Source organism: Podarcis muralis, chromosome 7 (assembly GCF_964188315.1).
Source record: "Podarcis muralis chromosome 7, rPodMur119.hap1.1, whole genome shotgun sequence".
Taxonomy (NCBI): Eukaryota; Metazoa; Chordata; class Lepidosauria; order Squamata; family Lacertidae; genus Podarcis; species Podarcis muralis.
This window is the reverse complement of record NC_135661.1, coordinates 13,717,540-13,735,120: the sequence shown is the minus strand read 5'-3', so window position 1 is coordinate 13,735,120 and position 17,581 is coordinate 13,717,540. Positions and strand designations below refer to the sequence as shown.

Here is a 17,581-nt window from a genome sequence, read left to right as displayed (position 1 = left end):
GGAGAGAACCAGGTATGCCACCTTGAGCATCTTGGAGGAAAACGGTGAGATATAAATGCAATAAATAAAAAATAAAAACAGCCAGCAGGGCCCACTGAGAAGTGCCTGAGGTCCTGATCTGCCTTGCCCTGGCAATCCCTATCACTTTTCCAGTCCCGGCAAAACAAGATACAACTGACTTGCAGTGCTGCGACATTATCTCCCTGGCATTATTATTTTTTTTGCTTTTTGACATGTTGTCTCTGCCATTGCTTGCTATTATTTTGCATGTTACTGTTTTATAATGTTAGCCACTGTGACAGTTATAAATACAAATACGCACAGAGAGACTTCCTGGTGAATTGTGCCCCAAGCAACTAGATTTGGCTCCCATTCTGCTTGTTACTGATACCCCAAATCACCTACCTGCCACACCCTGCCTCCTGGTACAGCAACCGTGGCCTCAGGATTGTGGCACTCAGCGCTGTTCTCTGTGCTGCACATTGGGCTTTTGTCTGTACAGGTGAGAAACAACATCTCTGCCTTTGACTGGGGCTGTTAGTCTCATCTGCATCCTCGATCTTCCTTGCCAGTTCTGTCTTCCTGGGAGCCTTTCCATCATCGCCCTTCCTGCCTGCCAATGGGAGTCATGAGATGGAAACACAGCATCTGTGCTGCAACCTTAAGCTCCTCATCAGCTAAGGCATCTCCAGTCTTAAGCAAAACAAGCACAGTTGCGACCACAAGGGAGACAGCACCTCTTCCGGCAAGCTTCTCTGGAACAGCACCAGAGAACGAGGAACGAGGGCTGGGAAGCAAAGAGAAGGTCAGCAGACGCCATGGTTTTTATGGGGGCCGAGACACAGGTGGTGACTAGGTGGCAGATTGCAATACAGGCAGGGCGCAACACCTGCATACTGATCAATAGCAAGAGCTATTTCAGAGAGAAGAAGAAAATCTGATGCTATTAGTTCCCACTGGTGCAGAGTGAATTCTATATTTGGAAGGCAGGAACAGCGTGTTTACTGTGTGCAGCGCACCAGACAGTTATTAAAAATTCATCCAGAAGTCTCAACCAATCTGTCTTTCCTTAGTGAACAGAAAGAAATGGAGGGGAAGGAAACGGTGGCATAAAAAGATAAGTTGCAAAAGCATTATTTCTGCCTCTTCATGTGTGAATCTTCATCATGCAGTGCGTAGCTAAACTATGGAGCCCCCACAGGAGGCAGTGATGTGAACCAACCTGGATGACTTTAAAAGAGGATTAGACAAGTTCATGGAGGAGAAGAAGACTCTTGATGGCTATTAGAAGAAGAAGAAGAAGAGGAGTTTGGATTTGATATCCCGCCTTTCACTCCCTTTAAGGAGTCCCAAAGAGGCTAACATTCTCCTTTCCCTTCCTCCCCCACAACAAACACTCTGTGAGGTGAGTGGGGCTGAGAGACTTCAAAGAAGTGTGACTGGCCCAAGTTCATCCAGCAGCTGCATGTGGAGGAGCGGAGACGCGAACCCGGTTCCCCAGATTATGAGACTACCGCTCTTAACCACTACACCACACTGGCTCTCCAGGATGACTCTACTCTGCGCCCAGTTGGAAGCAGCAATGCTTCTGAATACCAGTTGCTGGAAACCACAAGAGGGGAGAGGGCTCTTGCGCTCGAATACTGCTTGCGCGTTTCCCCCTGAGGCATCTGGGTGGCCCCTGTGAGAACAGGCTGCTGGACTAGATGGGCCATTGGCCTGATCCAGTAGGCTCTTATGTTCATGCCATCAGCCATCAACAGGGCCAGAGGTCCAGGACTTGCCTACATCAGGTGTTTACTGCAAATGAGTGTCAACAGGCAGCTGATGGATTTCCCAGCTTTCTGTCCTCCAGATGTTTTGGGCTGTAATTTCCACCATCCCTCACCATTGGCCATGCTGGCTGGGGCTGATGGAAGTTGTGGTCCAAAGAATCCAGTGGGCACAAGACTGGGGAAGGTCGATTTAATGAGTAGCCAACGCCAACAGTTGTACTGGAAAACTTTGCCATTTGACACAGGGGATTACCAGAAGCCGCATTTGTGCCGCTGAGTCAGGACTGGCTTGGAAGAGGTGCAAACCTAGAGCTGAACTATTCTTGCAGGCTTTTGGGACAGGGCTTGGTGCTTTTGTGCTTAAGATGGCATTACGGAGTGCCCCTTCCTTTCTCCTTCTAGTAAAGCATGTTTTCTACTGTTTCAAACTCCTGCAAAAGCAGACTGGCCAGAGACAGCAGCAAGATGAAAACAAAGGCTGCACGCACCATAGGAAACTATGCTTCGTTCCCATCACCTTCCACTCTCTGGGAGGGGGAAGAGCCGTATCCAGATAAAAAATTAGTAAGACTGGCTCCATTTTCCTATTCTCTGTTTACATAGCTGGTGTGAAGATGCTTTTGTATTTGTGTGTGCACTTTTGCATACTGACAATGAAAGATGAATGAATTTGGAAGTAACACGAACATCCAGCTTGGCCCCTGATTAGGCAGGTACTTTGGACAGTTCCTAAACCCTCCACTCTTTATGTCCTCAGATGTGAAATAGTCAGGGGATATTCAGTAAATATTCAACATCTAAATTTGCAGAGGAGAATTGGGGGGAGTGATTCTTATTCCAGCTCTAAAATTTCACTAGGAAGCAGATCCAACCTCTTGAGCAGCCCATCTCTGCAGAGAGGCCACTTTCAGCTTTCTGCCTGTACATGTTGTTAAAAAACAGCCCCCAGGAACTCGCCTCCTCCTCCTCCTCTCTCATATTCTGAAGCGAAGGCCATCATTGCACCAACCCTGTTAACAAAAGGGTAATGCGTGGGAGGAACAATTCAATTGGGAGAGCCGCTCGTCATACAGGGAGGTCTTGAAACACAAAGCAAGGTCTGTGGGCTTCATGCCTTCAGAGGCAACATTACTGTTTGACACATCAGCCCGGCTTTTCCTCCTCATGTTGATCTTGGCATTTAAACAGCCACTTGGACCTGCAGGAGACGGCAGGCAGAGGGCTGGCTGCCCATGGCTGCAACAGCCAATCTCCAGAGATACTGCAGAGCAAGAATGGCACTTCATTTTTTATAGCCTTTATTTATTTAGATACAAAAGGTACATTTTCTTCCCGGGGACAGAATCCCACACATGTTAAGCCGCATCCAAGTTTCACACTAACACCCATAGATTTATGCCCAGTTTATTCCTTATTACTTTTCCAAAAGACGGGTGCTGGTGAGTCGTAGTCCAAAACATCTGGACCACACCAGACTGGTGAAGGCTGCTCTATGCCACTGGGCGGAACTGTCTCTGAACACATAGGCAGTTCTGTAAGTTTGATAAATTAGGCAAGCACCAAATGATGGTGGTGATAATATTTATTTCTTATACCCTGCCCACCTGAGTGGGTTACTCCAGATAGACTGGATAGCTTCCAACAAACTGCCGGGGGTGGGGTGGGGGTGGATCAAACATTAAAAGCTTCCTGAAACAGGGCTGCCTCCAGATGTCTACAAAAAGTCATTTAGTCATTTAACTCTTTGACATCTGACAGGAGGGCATTCCACAGGGTGGGTGCAACTACCCAGAAGGCCCTCTCCCTGGTTCCCTGTAACTTCACTTCTTGCAATGAGGGAACTGCCAGAAGACACTCAGAGTTGAATCTCAGTGTTTAGGGCTTTAAAGGCCAGCACCAACACTTTGAATTGTGCTCAGAAATCTACTGGGAGCCAATGTAGATCCCTTAGGACTGGTGTTATGTGGTCCTGGCAGTTGCTTCCAGTCACCTGTCTAGCAGTTGCATGCTGGATTAATTGTAGTTTCCCAGTCACCTTCAAAGGTAGCCCCATGTAGAGTGCATTGCAGTAGTTTAATCAAGAGGTAACGGGAACATACACAACTCTGGTGAGGCAGTGTGCAGGAAGGTAGGGTCTCAGACATTGTACCAGATGGAGCTGGTGAACAGCTGCCCTGGACAGAGTTGACCTGAGCCTCCATGAAGCCCAAAATGACCCCCAGGCTGTGCAACTGGTCCTTTAGGGGCACAGTTACTCCAATCAGGGCCAGGGAGTGCAAACCCACAGGCAGTTTGTAGGGTTGTAGGGGCCCCTGAGGAAGTAGGGTGCAGTCAGAGAGGAACCTCAAGGCATTTCACAACGTTACAGAGGATTTTGGGTTGTGATTTTTGGCTCATGAAGGCCAGCCACTTTGGGGGAGGAAACTAGATGGAGTCAGCCGTCCATCATGATGCTTCGTGGTGACATCCTTGGCCGGTGTGTCCTGAAATATCATAATATGTGAATGGGAAGGCCAGGGTCTGTGTGGTGGAAGGAGGATCCTCCAAAGCACACAATATGGGTCTTTCCCCTTCCCTAAACACCTCTGCTGCGTGCATGACAACACCAGTCCTGCGGACGGGATACTTGGGTTATTTTCCATGTATTTCCTCTCAAGCAATAATTTTATAACAATGACAAACACAGAGATTGTTCATGACAAGTAAGACACTAGGAGGAACTGCTCAACAAGTATAATATCTTGTCTGTTTTATTATTGGCTAGCTTCACTCTTGTTTGTTAAGGTTAAAAACCAGCAGGGCAGCCCCCGCTGATGATGATTTCAGCTGACCAAGATCCATTTATCTTGGTCAGCAAGACTTTAATGAAGGAGGGAAAGAGATACAGAAAGAGATCAGGGCAACAGCTGCAGCTCTCCTCCCTTTCATGCAAATCAGGAGAGACCCCCCCCCAAAGCCCCCTGGCTGAGCGCCAGAGAAGCTGTCAGATGGGGCATGTTTTAATCAGGCAGACTAAGAGCACCCTACACAAGGCCATTTCTTACAGGTCCTTTTCTCGTATCTCATCGCACCACAAAATGCAGGGGGACAGAATTTGTACATACATTTAATGAAAGCCTGAAGGTGTAACTCAATACAAGGAGCAACTTTTTGGGGCTGTATGTAGCTGAGCACTTGGGTTGCTGAAGATCTGTCTTCCATAGCACTCTAGATTCAAGTCTCTATATGTTTATTCCTCCTTTTGTCCTGGGGGCTATCACAAATCCAATCAGTTCCACCCCCCCACCCCCATTATGCAAAAATTAATACACAGCAGACTAAAAGCTTTCTGAAAGAGAGAGATGAGGAGGGACGCAGAGTTGGATAAATGCCTTGAGAGAATGGATCTTTCTTTTTTGCTGAGCCTGACAACTGGAACCAGTAAACCAGGGGCGATACTAGGCTTTATTTCACCCAGGCCCAGTCCCCCCGCCCCCAATCTCTGTACACACACACTGGCTGGGAGCCTCAGTGGCTCTGCTCTGGAGACTTTACCTGGGCCAAAAAAAAACAACTGGCTAGCACGCCCCGCCCAACAACGACACTGCAGTAAACCCAATCTGGAGAGCTAAGAATGAGGGGTGTTTGTTGAATCCAGATTTTAAATATTTTTCAATCTACATTAATTTATGCTTGGATCCTCCTTGCTAGGATGATGATGCCTGGCTGCACAAGGAATGTCATGATTTGGAATCCAGTTCCTGCAATGGAAAGGGGACTTATCAGTTTGGGTGAGATTCCAAACTTCACACAGCGGGTGGGTTGAGGACTGGGAAGAGGTGCTGGGACACAAGAAGGCTAAGGATCTGGGAGCCCTGATGCAAAGCGATGGAAGGCTTTGAGAAGAAAAGCAGAGGAGATAAGGAACCAGAGCAAGAAAGGGCTGCTCAGAGGGCTCTCCAAAGTAGAACTGCCATATTCCAGTTTCCCAGCGATTTGTGTCCTATGGAAATCTAAGGCTGCAATGCTATGCACATTTTCCTGAAAGTAAGGCTGCTTACACACCAGGGATGCTTCCAAAGGGGGATGTAATACTGGAAATGGGTTGCTGGTGGGTTGGCAACACCTTCTTTAATCTGGGGAACCGGGTTCGTGTCTCCGCTCCTCCACATGCAGCTGCTGGGTGACCTTGGGCCAGTCACACTTCTTTGAAGTCTCTCAGCCCCACTCACCTCACAGAGTGTTTGTTGTGGGGGAGGAAGGGAAAGGAGAATGTTAGCCGCTTTGAGACTCCTTAAAGGGAGTGAAAGGCGGGATATCAAATCCAAACTCCTCCTCCTCTTCTTCTTCTTCTTCTTCTTCTTCTTCTTTAAAAACTTACAGGATTTTCTCAGGAATGGTCAAAACTAGATTAAACCCGGGGGGGGGGGAGGCAGATATGAGCTGGCATATTGATGCTGATGATATCATGTGCACGGTGCAAAAAACAACAACCCCTGTTGGGGGCACCAATTCCACATTAGACACCCGCCTGAAAGTGTTTAATGTGGAATGGCTATGCTTCACTCAAGCTGCGTCCACACATGGGCAAAAATGTGCACACGGCTTGCTGTTTCCATGTAGGCATTCGTGGACCTTTGTCCACACGTGAGTGCTTTCAATTTTATGGCTCCCAAATCTACCTCAGTATTTCCCATCCATACAAACAGGGGCAAATTTGTGCTGTGAGTACTTTCCCACTCGCCAGACGTTTCATTGTGGGCATGAAAATGGATGTTTGCATAGTAGTGCCACCTCACTTAAAAAAACCACACATTTTTAATTGAAATGTTTGTTAACAAGAAAAGAGGAGAAAAACACACACACACCTTCTCAAATCTGAACAACAATCTCCGACTTACACAATACATCCATGTAAAAAAACAAGTTAGAAAAATATTTGAAAAGTGTCAGGATTCATGAGATGCAATGTATATAAATCCCTAACATGATTTCCAAATTCTGTGCTTATCCTTTGTAGTTCACTGAGCAAAATCACCCTCTTTTTCTGTATTCTTTTTATTACATTGGACAATAATTTAGACCTTCTATTTTCAAATTAATAATAATGTTGATTTACATATAATAATACAATCATGGTATTATTAATGTCTATTTAATTATTTTCAGCCACAATTTCAAAGCCAGGAAATGTGGCACACAGCCAATCCACAACAAATTCTTTAATTGATGTAGAATATTCGTCTGCTCCTTCTGCAAAAAACAAAAACAAAACCACAGGTTTTGGCTGCAATTTTTGAGTTCCTCCAGTTTTGATTTAATTCTTTTATTTTTCCCTTCTCAAGAGCTGAATTTCTTCTGTGTTTGGCCAGGCTGACGTCCAGAGCTTTGAAAGTGGAAGTTGCCAAAGCATCAAGGCAGGAGTCAAACTCTGCATTTTATTTCCACCAAAGGTTTCAAGGTTTCTTCCCACTGTGCAGTCAGTTCCTTTTCAAATGTTTGAAATTGGTTGACTAGTCCCCTACTAGTCCCCCTTTGAGGCTGTTCTTGCCATCTTGCACCCCATTGAATGAGGTTTTCTGTGGGCTGGGGGCCATATTGCCAGATCATGGTCTGTCAGATGATACGAGGCCGCCTTGCTCAGTTGGGATAAAATATGACATCAACACACTTCCTTTGCTTTTCAAAGAGCTGTGTAACATTCCTTAAATAAGGTGCATGGAAACATAAACACCAATTCTATAGCTGAAGCACATGAGGAAGGTTGATTCCATCCAAGAGTTCATGGAGCAAAAGATTTCGTGTCCGTGTTAGCCATGCTCCCTGGGCCCACTCACTTTTCAAAAACACCACCAACAAAAAAATGTGTTTTCCAAGCCAGGAACCTGAGCTCCCTTGTGCCCATGGGCACAAGGTGTTTGTTTACCTGTCTGGGCAAAGCTTCGCTATGGGGCAGGGATTGGAGAGGGTCAGGGAGGATGGTCAAGAGGCAGGGTGGCTAATGGACACGAGACAAAGCAGGCTGGGTATATGCAGCCTTTACCATGCTAGTTTTGAAGTACAGTTCCCATCAGCCGCACCCAGCACCTGGTTGGGGGAGCTAGCCTAAATGGATAGCGGAGAAAAAGTTGAAGAAGAGCAGAAAGTAGGCTAGAGCAATATTATTATATATATATTATGACATACTGGCTGCTTGCTCTCCTTAGAAATGACGATCTCTGCCCATCCTTCCAGAAACTGACCTTTGTCTAGTGCAAGCCTCAGTACCTCAGCTGACTTTAATTATATGGTAATATCTTGTACCCACTGAGAATAGAGCCCTGCACTTTTAATTGGTCTCAATGGGAAATTTGGCTTAAGAGCTGATGAAAAGTCAAAGCCTTTGATTTATGTACTTTTTAAAAGATTGAGATTGACTGTTCAGGACAGCAAATGAAACTGGGGTCTCGTTAATTCAGATCAGGGATTATGCCCTTTGTAGCAGTTCTGCAGCAGTTCGGCCCCTGAGAGCTGACCCAGAGGGATGATTCTGAATATCCCCCTCCTCCAAATTTTGCCCCAGACCTCAGGGCTCCAATTTGCCTCGACTTGGTCGCAATGCAGCACCTAGGCATTTTCTTTGTAGCTTTCTTCCTGAGGGGACTGCCAGAATCTTAAACATGGCTTTACATAATTACGATCAAGAACAGCAAAAAGACATTTAAATTGAATTCTTGTGTGATTAGTGCACAACTGCATACACCCACGGAAAACTGCTGCTGGTGGACAGACCTCAGCTGGAAAGAAAAACGGAAGAGATCCAGTGTTGGCTGGAGGAAACTGTGAGCATGCCAGTTCGAATAGTACTCCCCACATTATTGCTTCATGGCTCTACGATGCGCCTGACCCTCACCCCATCTGCTCCTCTGCTTTGGCATTGCATATACAGTGCACCAGCGTAGGTACATTATCTCGCTGGCATCCTTGCCACAACCTTAAATGTTTAAAGTGGATCAGTAGCACTAAAGGGAGGGGCGGGAGGGAGGCAGACCCCACAGAAGGGAAGGGAGTTTGTCTGATGGCCTATGCAGATCCTCAGGCTTACACTTAGGATTTCAGTGCCCTTTGCAGGTTGTAGGAGGAGACCTAATTCTCTGGGGAGGACCCACACAACCAGTCCTGGCCCTGTGGCTGCACAATTAACCCACTGGCCCTTGAGAGATGCCTACAATCAGGGGGATGCAAGCAAGAGCTTATTTCTCAGGCTTGCCATGACTTAACCTACTCTCCAACTCTCCTAACAGACACTCACTCTCCTCGCCAGCTGCCCATCTCTGTGGACTTGCCTTCCGCACCGCAGCACTCTCAGGCCTGCTAGACTCTTAGGGGTTACTATGGCAACCAATTTCTCAGTTCCAGGGGGTACCACTTTACTGGATGCTGACCTGGTTCCTCTGAGGACGAGTAGCAAAAGCCCCACACTCACATCGTTGCCTCGATAAAAATGGCAAAGCAAACTGAAAATAGCTGATAAGAGACCAGATTCATCAATGGAGGTGGGGGAGGAAGAATATGGTAGCTGAAGACCTGGTCTGTGGGAAGCAGGTCCCATCTTTAGTCTTGGTCATCTGCTGTTAAATGAGCACAGTTAGCAGCAGTAGGAATGAGCCACGCCTGAGCTCCCTGCAGATTTGAAGCAAAGTCAGCACTGGGCTAGGAGTTTCATCCAGTGGTTTGACCCAGTACCACAGAGAGAGAGAGAAAGAGAGAGAGAGAGAAACTGGATAGGAAAATTACATTTTGTTTTGTTTTGTTTTGTTCTTTTGTTTTTTCCTGCTTAACCATAATTTTATTTCCATATAGAACTGCTGAGAACAGATCAAATATTTTCTACGCCCAGTAAATTAGGCCTGTCCTGATTATGGGGCAAACATAAGAATGTGTTCCAGTCAATTTAATATTAACCAAATTTCAAATGTCACCCATATTAACACTGTGATTATATTAAACACATGCCAAGGTGAAATTTGTAGTATACGAGAATTTTGTTTTTTCAAAGACTTCCCTCCAATGTTTTTTTATTATTATTATTAAATCACTGCATTGAGAAAATGAGTGAAAATGCTCTGGTTTAAGAGCATGCACTGACTTGGGCTATAACTGAAGATACAGAACAACACTTTCTTCCCCAAAAGTAATAGGCAGAAAGATGAACAGTTCATTAAAATAGTAGATTTTTACTGAAACACAACATGCAGGGCTTTAACACACTTCTGTTTTCCTTCCCCATTACGTTCAACAAAAATCCACTTGCTTTAAAAAAAAATTCACAAAACGTATTACCACTTTGGGTTTCCTATTTAGTTTCCACTTAAAGATATTTAGGGACGCGGGTGGCGCTGTGGGTAAAAGCCTCAGCGCCTAGGACTTGCCGATCGAAAGGTTGGCGGTTCGAATCCCCACGGCGGGGTGCGCTCCCGTTGCTCGGTCCCAGCGCCTGCCAACCTAGCAGTTTGAAAGCACCCCCGGGTGCAAGTAGATAAATAGGGACCGCTTACCAGCGGGAAGGTAAACAGCGTTCCGTGTGCTGCGCTGGCTCGCCAGATGCAGCTTTGTCACGCTTGCCACGTGACCCGGAAGTGTCTGCGGACAGCGCTGGCCCCTGGCCTCTTAAGTGAGATGGGCGCACAACCCCAGAGTCTGTCAAGACTGGCCCGTATGGGCAGGGGTACCTTTACCTTTACTTTACCTTAAAGATATTTAAGTACATAAAGCTACAACAATTACACCTGGAGTATTACAATAAGAAGAGATGGAAAACTGGTATTTCAACTGAAAACACATATATTCTAAATGAACCAAGGAACTTTTAATAGGGTTTCAGATAACTGCAGGGGATCTATAGGGAAAGCGAAGTTCGGAACTTGCTGTTTAAAAATTGTATTTGCAACTGTGACTAGCTTCTCTTCTTCAATAGCGCCTTGGGCTGTAGGAATGGGATCTTGACCATGATCTGTAACGACTATAGTAAGGTGAAGGTGATCGCCTCCTGTAACGGTAATCATATTCTTCATATCTGTCATAGCCTCGGTCATATCCTCTGTCGTAATAGGAATCACGGTGACGGCCAGCTCCTCCACCTCCTCCGCCACCACCTCCACTATGGGTTGGCCTACCCATGTAGATTCCAGGGGTGGGCATGTGTGCTCTCTTTGTGATAGAATAATCCACCCGGATTCTCCTGCCATCCAGCTCCATTCCATTTGCATGTTCCAATGCCTCTTTAGAATCATCTATTCTTTCAAAGTGTTGTTGTTGTTTAGTCGTTTAGTCGTGTCCGACTCTTCGTGACCCCATGGACCAGAGCACGCCAGGCACCTCTGTCCTCCACTACTTCCCGCAGTTTGGTCAAACCCATGCTGGTAACCTCGAAAACACTATCCTACCATCTCATCCTCTGTCGCCCCCTTCTCCTTGTGCCCTCCATCTTTCCCAGCATCAGTGTCTTCTCCAGGGAGTCTTCTCTTCTCATGAGGTGGCCAAAGTACTGGAGCCTCAGCTTCACGATCTGTCCTTCCAGTGAGCACTCAGGGCTGATTTCCTTAAGAATGGATGCGTTTGATCGTCCAGTTCGTTGATCATAAACCACATTGACACCGCTCAAAGGTCCGTAACGAGAGAAGACTTCACGAAGATCCCTCTCAGTTTTATACAAACTGAGGCCAAACACGCCAAGGCATGTATTAGGATCTGGATTAGCTCTGCTGCCAGTGTGCCTTCTTCGGTTAGACATTGGAGAGTGACTGCGGCTCCTTCGACGCCGGTACTCTGGAGTGTATGATCTATGATCTGCTTTGTGATCGCCTTCTATGAGAATGGGATCTAGAGCGAGTGTAACACCTGTGAGAATGCCTTCTTGACCTGGACCTGGATTTTGATCTTGATCGAGAGCGTGACTCAGAATGTTTAGAAGCTCTTGATGGGCTACGTGATCCTGACCTGCTCTCAGATTTTACACGAGCAGGACTCCCAGCTGGAGATTTTGACTGGGAGCGCGACTCCCTCCCCTCAAAGTTGTTCTCCTCCATGTCACTCATGGCGGCGCTTTCCTCCCAACCCGGCAGGCGGACGAAACGAGCGGGAACCCGGGCGAGGAGCATTTGAGCCCCGCGACCTTCTCCTTAGGCTGCCTCCTCAGTCAACCAGCTACCCTCTTGTGGCGGCGGAGGTGGCGGCAGTAGCAGCAGCAGCAGCGCAAAATGGCGCCTCGCTCCGTAAGGTCTGCGCCTGACCAGGAAAATTACATTTTGATAACCCAGTATTCCCTCAGCCCCCAGGGCACCTGCAACATGATAAAACTGAACATTCAGAACTGGATAAATATGGGAACTTGGCCTTTAACTAAGGGATGGCTGTTGTCAGGCTGGTCAGGCCTCCCATAGCCATTGACCATTTGGCTTGACTTACAGATTGCATGCTAGCCAGAGAGTTGTTGTTTAGTCGTTTAGTCATGTCCGACTCTTCATGACCCCATGGACCAGCGCATGCCAGGCACCTCTGTCCTCCACTACCTCCCGCAGTTTGGTCAAACTCATGCTGGTAACCTCAAAAACACTATCCAACCATCTCGTCCTCTGTCGCCCCCTTCTCCTTGTGCCCTCCATCTTTCCCAGCATCAGTGTCTTCTCCAGGGAGTCTTCTCTTCTCATGAGGTGGCCAAAGTACTGGAGCCTCAGCTTCACGATCTGTCCTTCCAGCGAGCACTCAGGGCTGATTTCCTTAAGAATGGATGTGTTTGATCTTCTTGCAGTCCATGGGACTCTCAAGAGTCTTCTCCAGCACCATAATTCAAAAGCATCAATTCTTCGGCGATCAGCCTTCTTTATGGTCCAGCTCTCACTTCCATACATCACTACTGGGAAAACCATGGCTTTAACTATACGGACCTTTGTTGGCAAGGTGACGTCTCTACTTCTCAAGGTGCTGTCTAGACCTGTCATTGCCCTTCTCCCAAGAAGCAGGCGTCTTTTAATTTCGTGGCTGCTGTCACCATCTGCAGTGATCATGGAGCCCAAGAAAGTAAAATCTCTCACTACCTCCATTTCTTCCCCTTCTATTTGCCAGGAGGTGATGGGACCGGTGGCCACGATCTTCATTTTTTTGATGTTGAGCTTCAGACCATATTTTGTGCTCTCCTCTTTCACCCTCATTAAAAAGTTCTTTAATTCCTCCTCACTTTCTGCCATCAAGGTTGTGTCATCTGCATATCTGAGGTTGTTGATATTTCTTCCGGCAATCTTAATTCCAGTTTGGGATTCATCCAGCCCAGCCTTTCACATGATGTATTCTGCATATAAATTAAATAAGCAAGGAGACAAAATACAGCCTTGTCGTACTCCTTTCCCAATTTTGAACCAATCAGTTGTTCCATATCCAGTCCTAACTGTAGCTTCTTGTCCCACATAGAGATTTCTCAGGAGACAGATGAGGTGATCAGGCACTCCCATTTCTTTAAGAACTTGCCATAGTTTGCTGTGGTCGACACAGTCAAAGGCTTTTGCATAGTCAATGAAGCAGAAGTAGATGTCTTTCTGGAACTCTCTAGCTTTCTCCATAATCCAGCGCATGTTTGCAATTTGGTCTCTGGTTCCTCTGCCTCTTCTAAATCCAGCTTGCCAGAGAGTTGCCCAGTGGCAAATGCCAACTCTGGTCCTGGTACCAGCAGGAGGCCAACAGCTTCGGCTCAGCAGGTCCAGCCAAGCGCAGGAAGTGCTACCATTAGTCTGACTCTAAAGAGATCTCTCCTACTGGATCAGCGGCATTTTGCAAGAAACCAAATTCAGCATAGCAGATGAACAACCGAAGAAGACACAGATGTAGAAGAATCGGGCATTTAATGTGTAGCCAGGCTCTGCAAATAGAATAATAAAATTGTAGAGTTAAGGAATCCATGGTAGAGGCCATCCAAACTCTGAGGCAGATTTTGGGGAGTGTGACCAGTTTGGTCGCACTGGGTGCAGAACTTCAGGGGCACTGCAACTATAATGTAGAAAGGAAGGTGAGAGGCAGGGAGGGGCGTGTGCCAAATTTTGCCATGGTACATGACACCACTGAAATTTGAGACCTCAAGGTCCACCACTGCAAAAAAGGTAAAGGTAAAGGGCCGTTAGGTCTAGTCGTGGATGACTCTGGGGTTGCGGCGCTCATCTCGCTTTATTGGCCAAGGGAGCCGGCGTACAGCTTCCGGGTCATGGGGCCAGCATGACTAAGTCACTTCTGGCGAACCAGAGCAGTGCACAGTTTATCTTCCTGCCATTTATCTACTTGCACTTTGTGCTTTTGAACTGCTAGATTGGCAGGAGAAGGGAATGCAAACTCTTGTTTAAAAACCTTCAGTGGAGGAAAGTCCACTACCTTCTGACACAGTCTGTTCCACTGTCAAATGGCTCTTGCTGCCAGAAAGTTCTTTTCCACCTCTCAGTCTTCTCTTCTCTAGGCTAAACATCCCTCAACTGTTCCTAAGGCTTGGTTCTCAGACCTTTGAGCCTCTTGGTTGCCTTGCTCTGCACACCTTCCAGCTTGTCAATCTCCTTTTCCACTGGGTGGGAAGCTTTTGTCCTGAGCTGAGCAACATGCCAGCCATGACTGATGGAACCATCCATTGGGAAAATGCCAAGGCACTGAAATGCCAGAGCTACATTTAAAAGCACCAGAACATCTCAGGAGAAGGTTAAACGGTTGGCTGTGCTGCTTCGTCAATGTGGCATTTGCATCTACGGCATCTTAGCTGAGTCATGCCAGCTGCGTGCTTGATCCCCAGCTAGCCACTGCTGACTCAGACTGGGTGGCAGCACAGCATGGAGGGGGAAACAGGGGGAAGCTGCTTAATAATAGTATTATGCATTCATATTCTACTCTTCCTGCAAGGATGGGGTGGGCGGGCACACACATGCATGGTCCTACCACCTCCCATTTTATCCTCACAACAACCCTGTAAGGTATGTTAGGATGAGTGGTAGTGATTGGTGCATCCACCCCAATGAACAGAATTTGAACCACGGATTCCCCACTCTTTGCCCAACAGGCTAAGCACTACACCACTCTTGGCATTTAGTCTCCTCGGACCACTTCACGTGAATAATTTCAACAATCCTAGTGCATTCCTGTAAGGAAGGTCAAATAGCTCATCCTTCCCTCAGAGCAGATGGCACTCTGAAGCCATTAGATACCTCCTTGCATACAGTCAAGCCAGGGAGAGTTGATTGGCGAGGAGACATTTGAACCAGGGGTGTCTTGGAGAACAGTTCTTGCTCTTTGGACCAGCACAGGATGCTTAGCAATTGCTGCGTGCTGTGACTTTAGACCTGAAGGAAACAAACAAGCACACCTGTCTGGTTTGCTCCCATCCCTTTATCAGGAGTTTGAAACTGAATAAAGTCCCCCTGGATGATGTAACCGTGTTCTGGATCCTTCACACCCACCCACCCAACACACTATTTATGTGTACAAAGTTTATAAGTTATTATACCACAAAGACAAATGCAGATTTTTCCAGGTTCTTCATTGCTGAGCTGGTGAAGTCTTAGCCACTAGTTCAAGCAGTGAAAGATGCACCCTATGCTTTCTTACTTCAGAGTAAGTCCCACTGTAAGATTCACTTCCAAGTAAACATGTCTCGGGTCAAGCTGCTACACTAAATACCCGCTTTTGAAAGCTGAATCAGAGCAAAAGGCAATATGTGGAACACCAAAATAGCTGTTTGCTCTGATTGAGCTTTAAAGAGCAAGTTTTTGGGGAGACAGCTCTGGATAAAAAAAAAGGGTGCTCAGATATGAAGCTTTAAAGCGCAGAGCTGTGCTGCAAAGAGCGGGGAGAAAGGTTAAGCATGAATATGCCTATAATTCTGGGCAAATGAACTGGGCTGGGTTCTATTAAGCACACTGTGATGGATGGGGCCAAATGGAATTATCCCATTGATCTGAAAGAAGCAGCTTTTAATGTAATCAGAGAGGCGAAATGCCGTTAAAAGAAGAGGCAGCAGGACACTATGTTGTTGTTGTTGTTTAGTCGTTTAGTCGTGTCCGACTCTTCGTGACCCCATGGACCAGAGCACGCCAGGCACCTCTGTCCTCCACTACCTCCCGCAGTTTGGTCAAACCCATGCTGGTAACCTCGAAAACACTATCCAACCATCTCGTCCTCTGTCGTCCCCTTCTCCTTGTGCCCTCCATCTTTCCCAGCATCAGTGTCTTCTCCAGGGAGTCTTCTCTTCTCATGAGGTGGCCAAAGTACTGGAGCCTCAGCTTCACGATCTGTCCTTCCAGCGAGCACTCAGGGCTGATTTCCTTAAGAATGGATGCGTTTGATCTTCTTGCAGTCCATGGGACTCTCAAGAGTCTCCTCCAGCACCATAATTCAAAAGCATCAATTCTTCGGCGATCAGCCTTCTTTATGGTCCAGCTCTCACTTCCATACATCACTACTGGGAAGACCATGGCTTTAACTATACGGACCTTTGTTGGCAAGGTGACATCTCTACTTCTCAAGATGCTGTCTAGGCCTGTCATTGCCCTTCTCCCAAGAAGCAGGCGTCTTTTAATTTCACTGCCTTGCCGTGGCGAAGGGGCTTGAAGAACTCAGAGAAGCTATGAACTACGCCGAGCAGGGCACACAAGATGAACAGGTCATAGTGGAGCGTTTTGACCAAACGTGATCCACCTGGAGGAGGAACCGGCAAGCCACTCCAGTATCCTTGCCAAGAAAACTCCATGGACAAAGACAACAGGCAGGACACTATACTTCCTCCCAAACCTTTGAATATCTGGGGGGGGGGGGAGACTTTCCAGATGCTGAAGGCGAAGGGAGTTCCCTATAATAAGCCTTCCAGATGCTTTGGATTAAAATTCCCATCAGTCCCAGGATTCATACTACTGCGTTGGCTCTGGCTGGGAGTTGTAGTCATAGAATCATAGAATCGTAGATCTGGAAGGGACCCTAAGGGTCATCTAGTTCAACCCCTGTGATGCAGGAATCATGGCTAATTAAATAAACTTCACAGTTCATAACTTCAGATTTAATTAACTTCACACTTAAAAGGCAAAACTACCCTTTCCACACTTCCCCCCTTTTTTAAAAAAATGATATTTATTAAAAGTTTAAAGTTACAGAAAAAAGTAAGAAAAAAAGAGGAAAAAAAGTCAACAATACAAATCAATACATATAAAAAACAACAAAACACACAATACATCAAAACAAAAACAAAAACAAAAGCAATTAAAAACAGATCCAATATTTCCATATCTTTATCTTTCATTAACTTGTTTCATCGACCTCCTCACACCTCCCTTTTTTGTATTCTAGTTATTAATTATTTCAGCAAATCCTTTCCATCTTTCACTATTTCCTGTCATTTAATTATCTTAATTTATTTTAACCTTATCTTACCATAAAAGACCCTAAAACTTAAAACTTATTTGTACATAACTCCTTATCCTTTCCACACTTCCCAGAGCAATACGCAAACCAAAACACAGCCTTCCTCTGAATCTTGTCTTGCAGTTCTCCAACCAAATCATGTGTATAAAAGTCCACATGCTAGGGCAGACGTGTCCAAAGTCCGTTTTGGGGGCCTAATCTGGCCACCCGACTGGTTTTATGGTTTTATCTGGCCCCCGTGGCAGTTTATGTATTGGTGTCAAATCCTAAAAGCTCAACAAGTTCACTCCTAGAAAAAGCTCAACAACTTTGGAGTAAAATCGTAAAAAAAGGTTGGCCCTCACGCATGTTCACTTCATCAAATCTGGCCCTCTTTGAAAAAAGTTTGGGCACCCCTGTACTAGTGCCCATAA

At 46.4% G+C, this 17,581-nt stretch overlaps 2 protein-coding genes across 3 annotated transcripts in view; both read right to left on the bottom strand.

The window, feature by feature from the left end:
• The window catches only part of ADD2 (adducin 2), an 88,500-nt gene that overhangs the window by 50,660 nt on the left and 20,259 nt on the right, over positions 1-17,581 (bottom strand). The gene's annotated exons all lie outside the window — the stretch shown is intronic.
• LOC114602643 (transformer-2 protein homolog alpha-like) lies at positions 10,560-12,032 on the bottom strand. Its single transcript, XM_077931235.1, is given in 3 exon segments — positions 10,560-11,055; positions 11,348-11,560; positions 11,562-12,032. Coding segments are annotated over 3 exon segments (897 nt in total). The 5' UTR covers positions 11,894-12,032; the 3' UTR covers positions 10,560-10,703.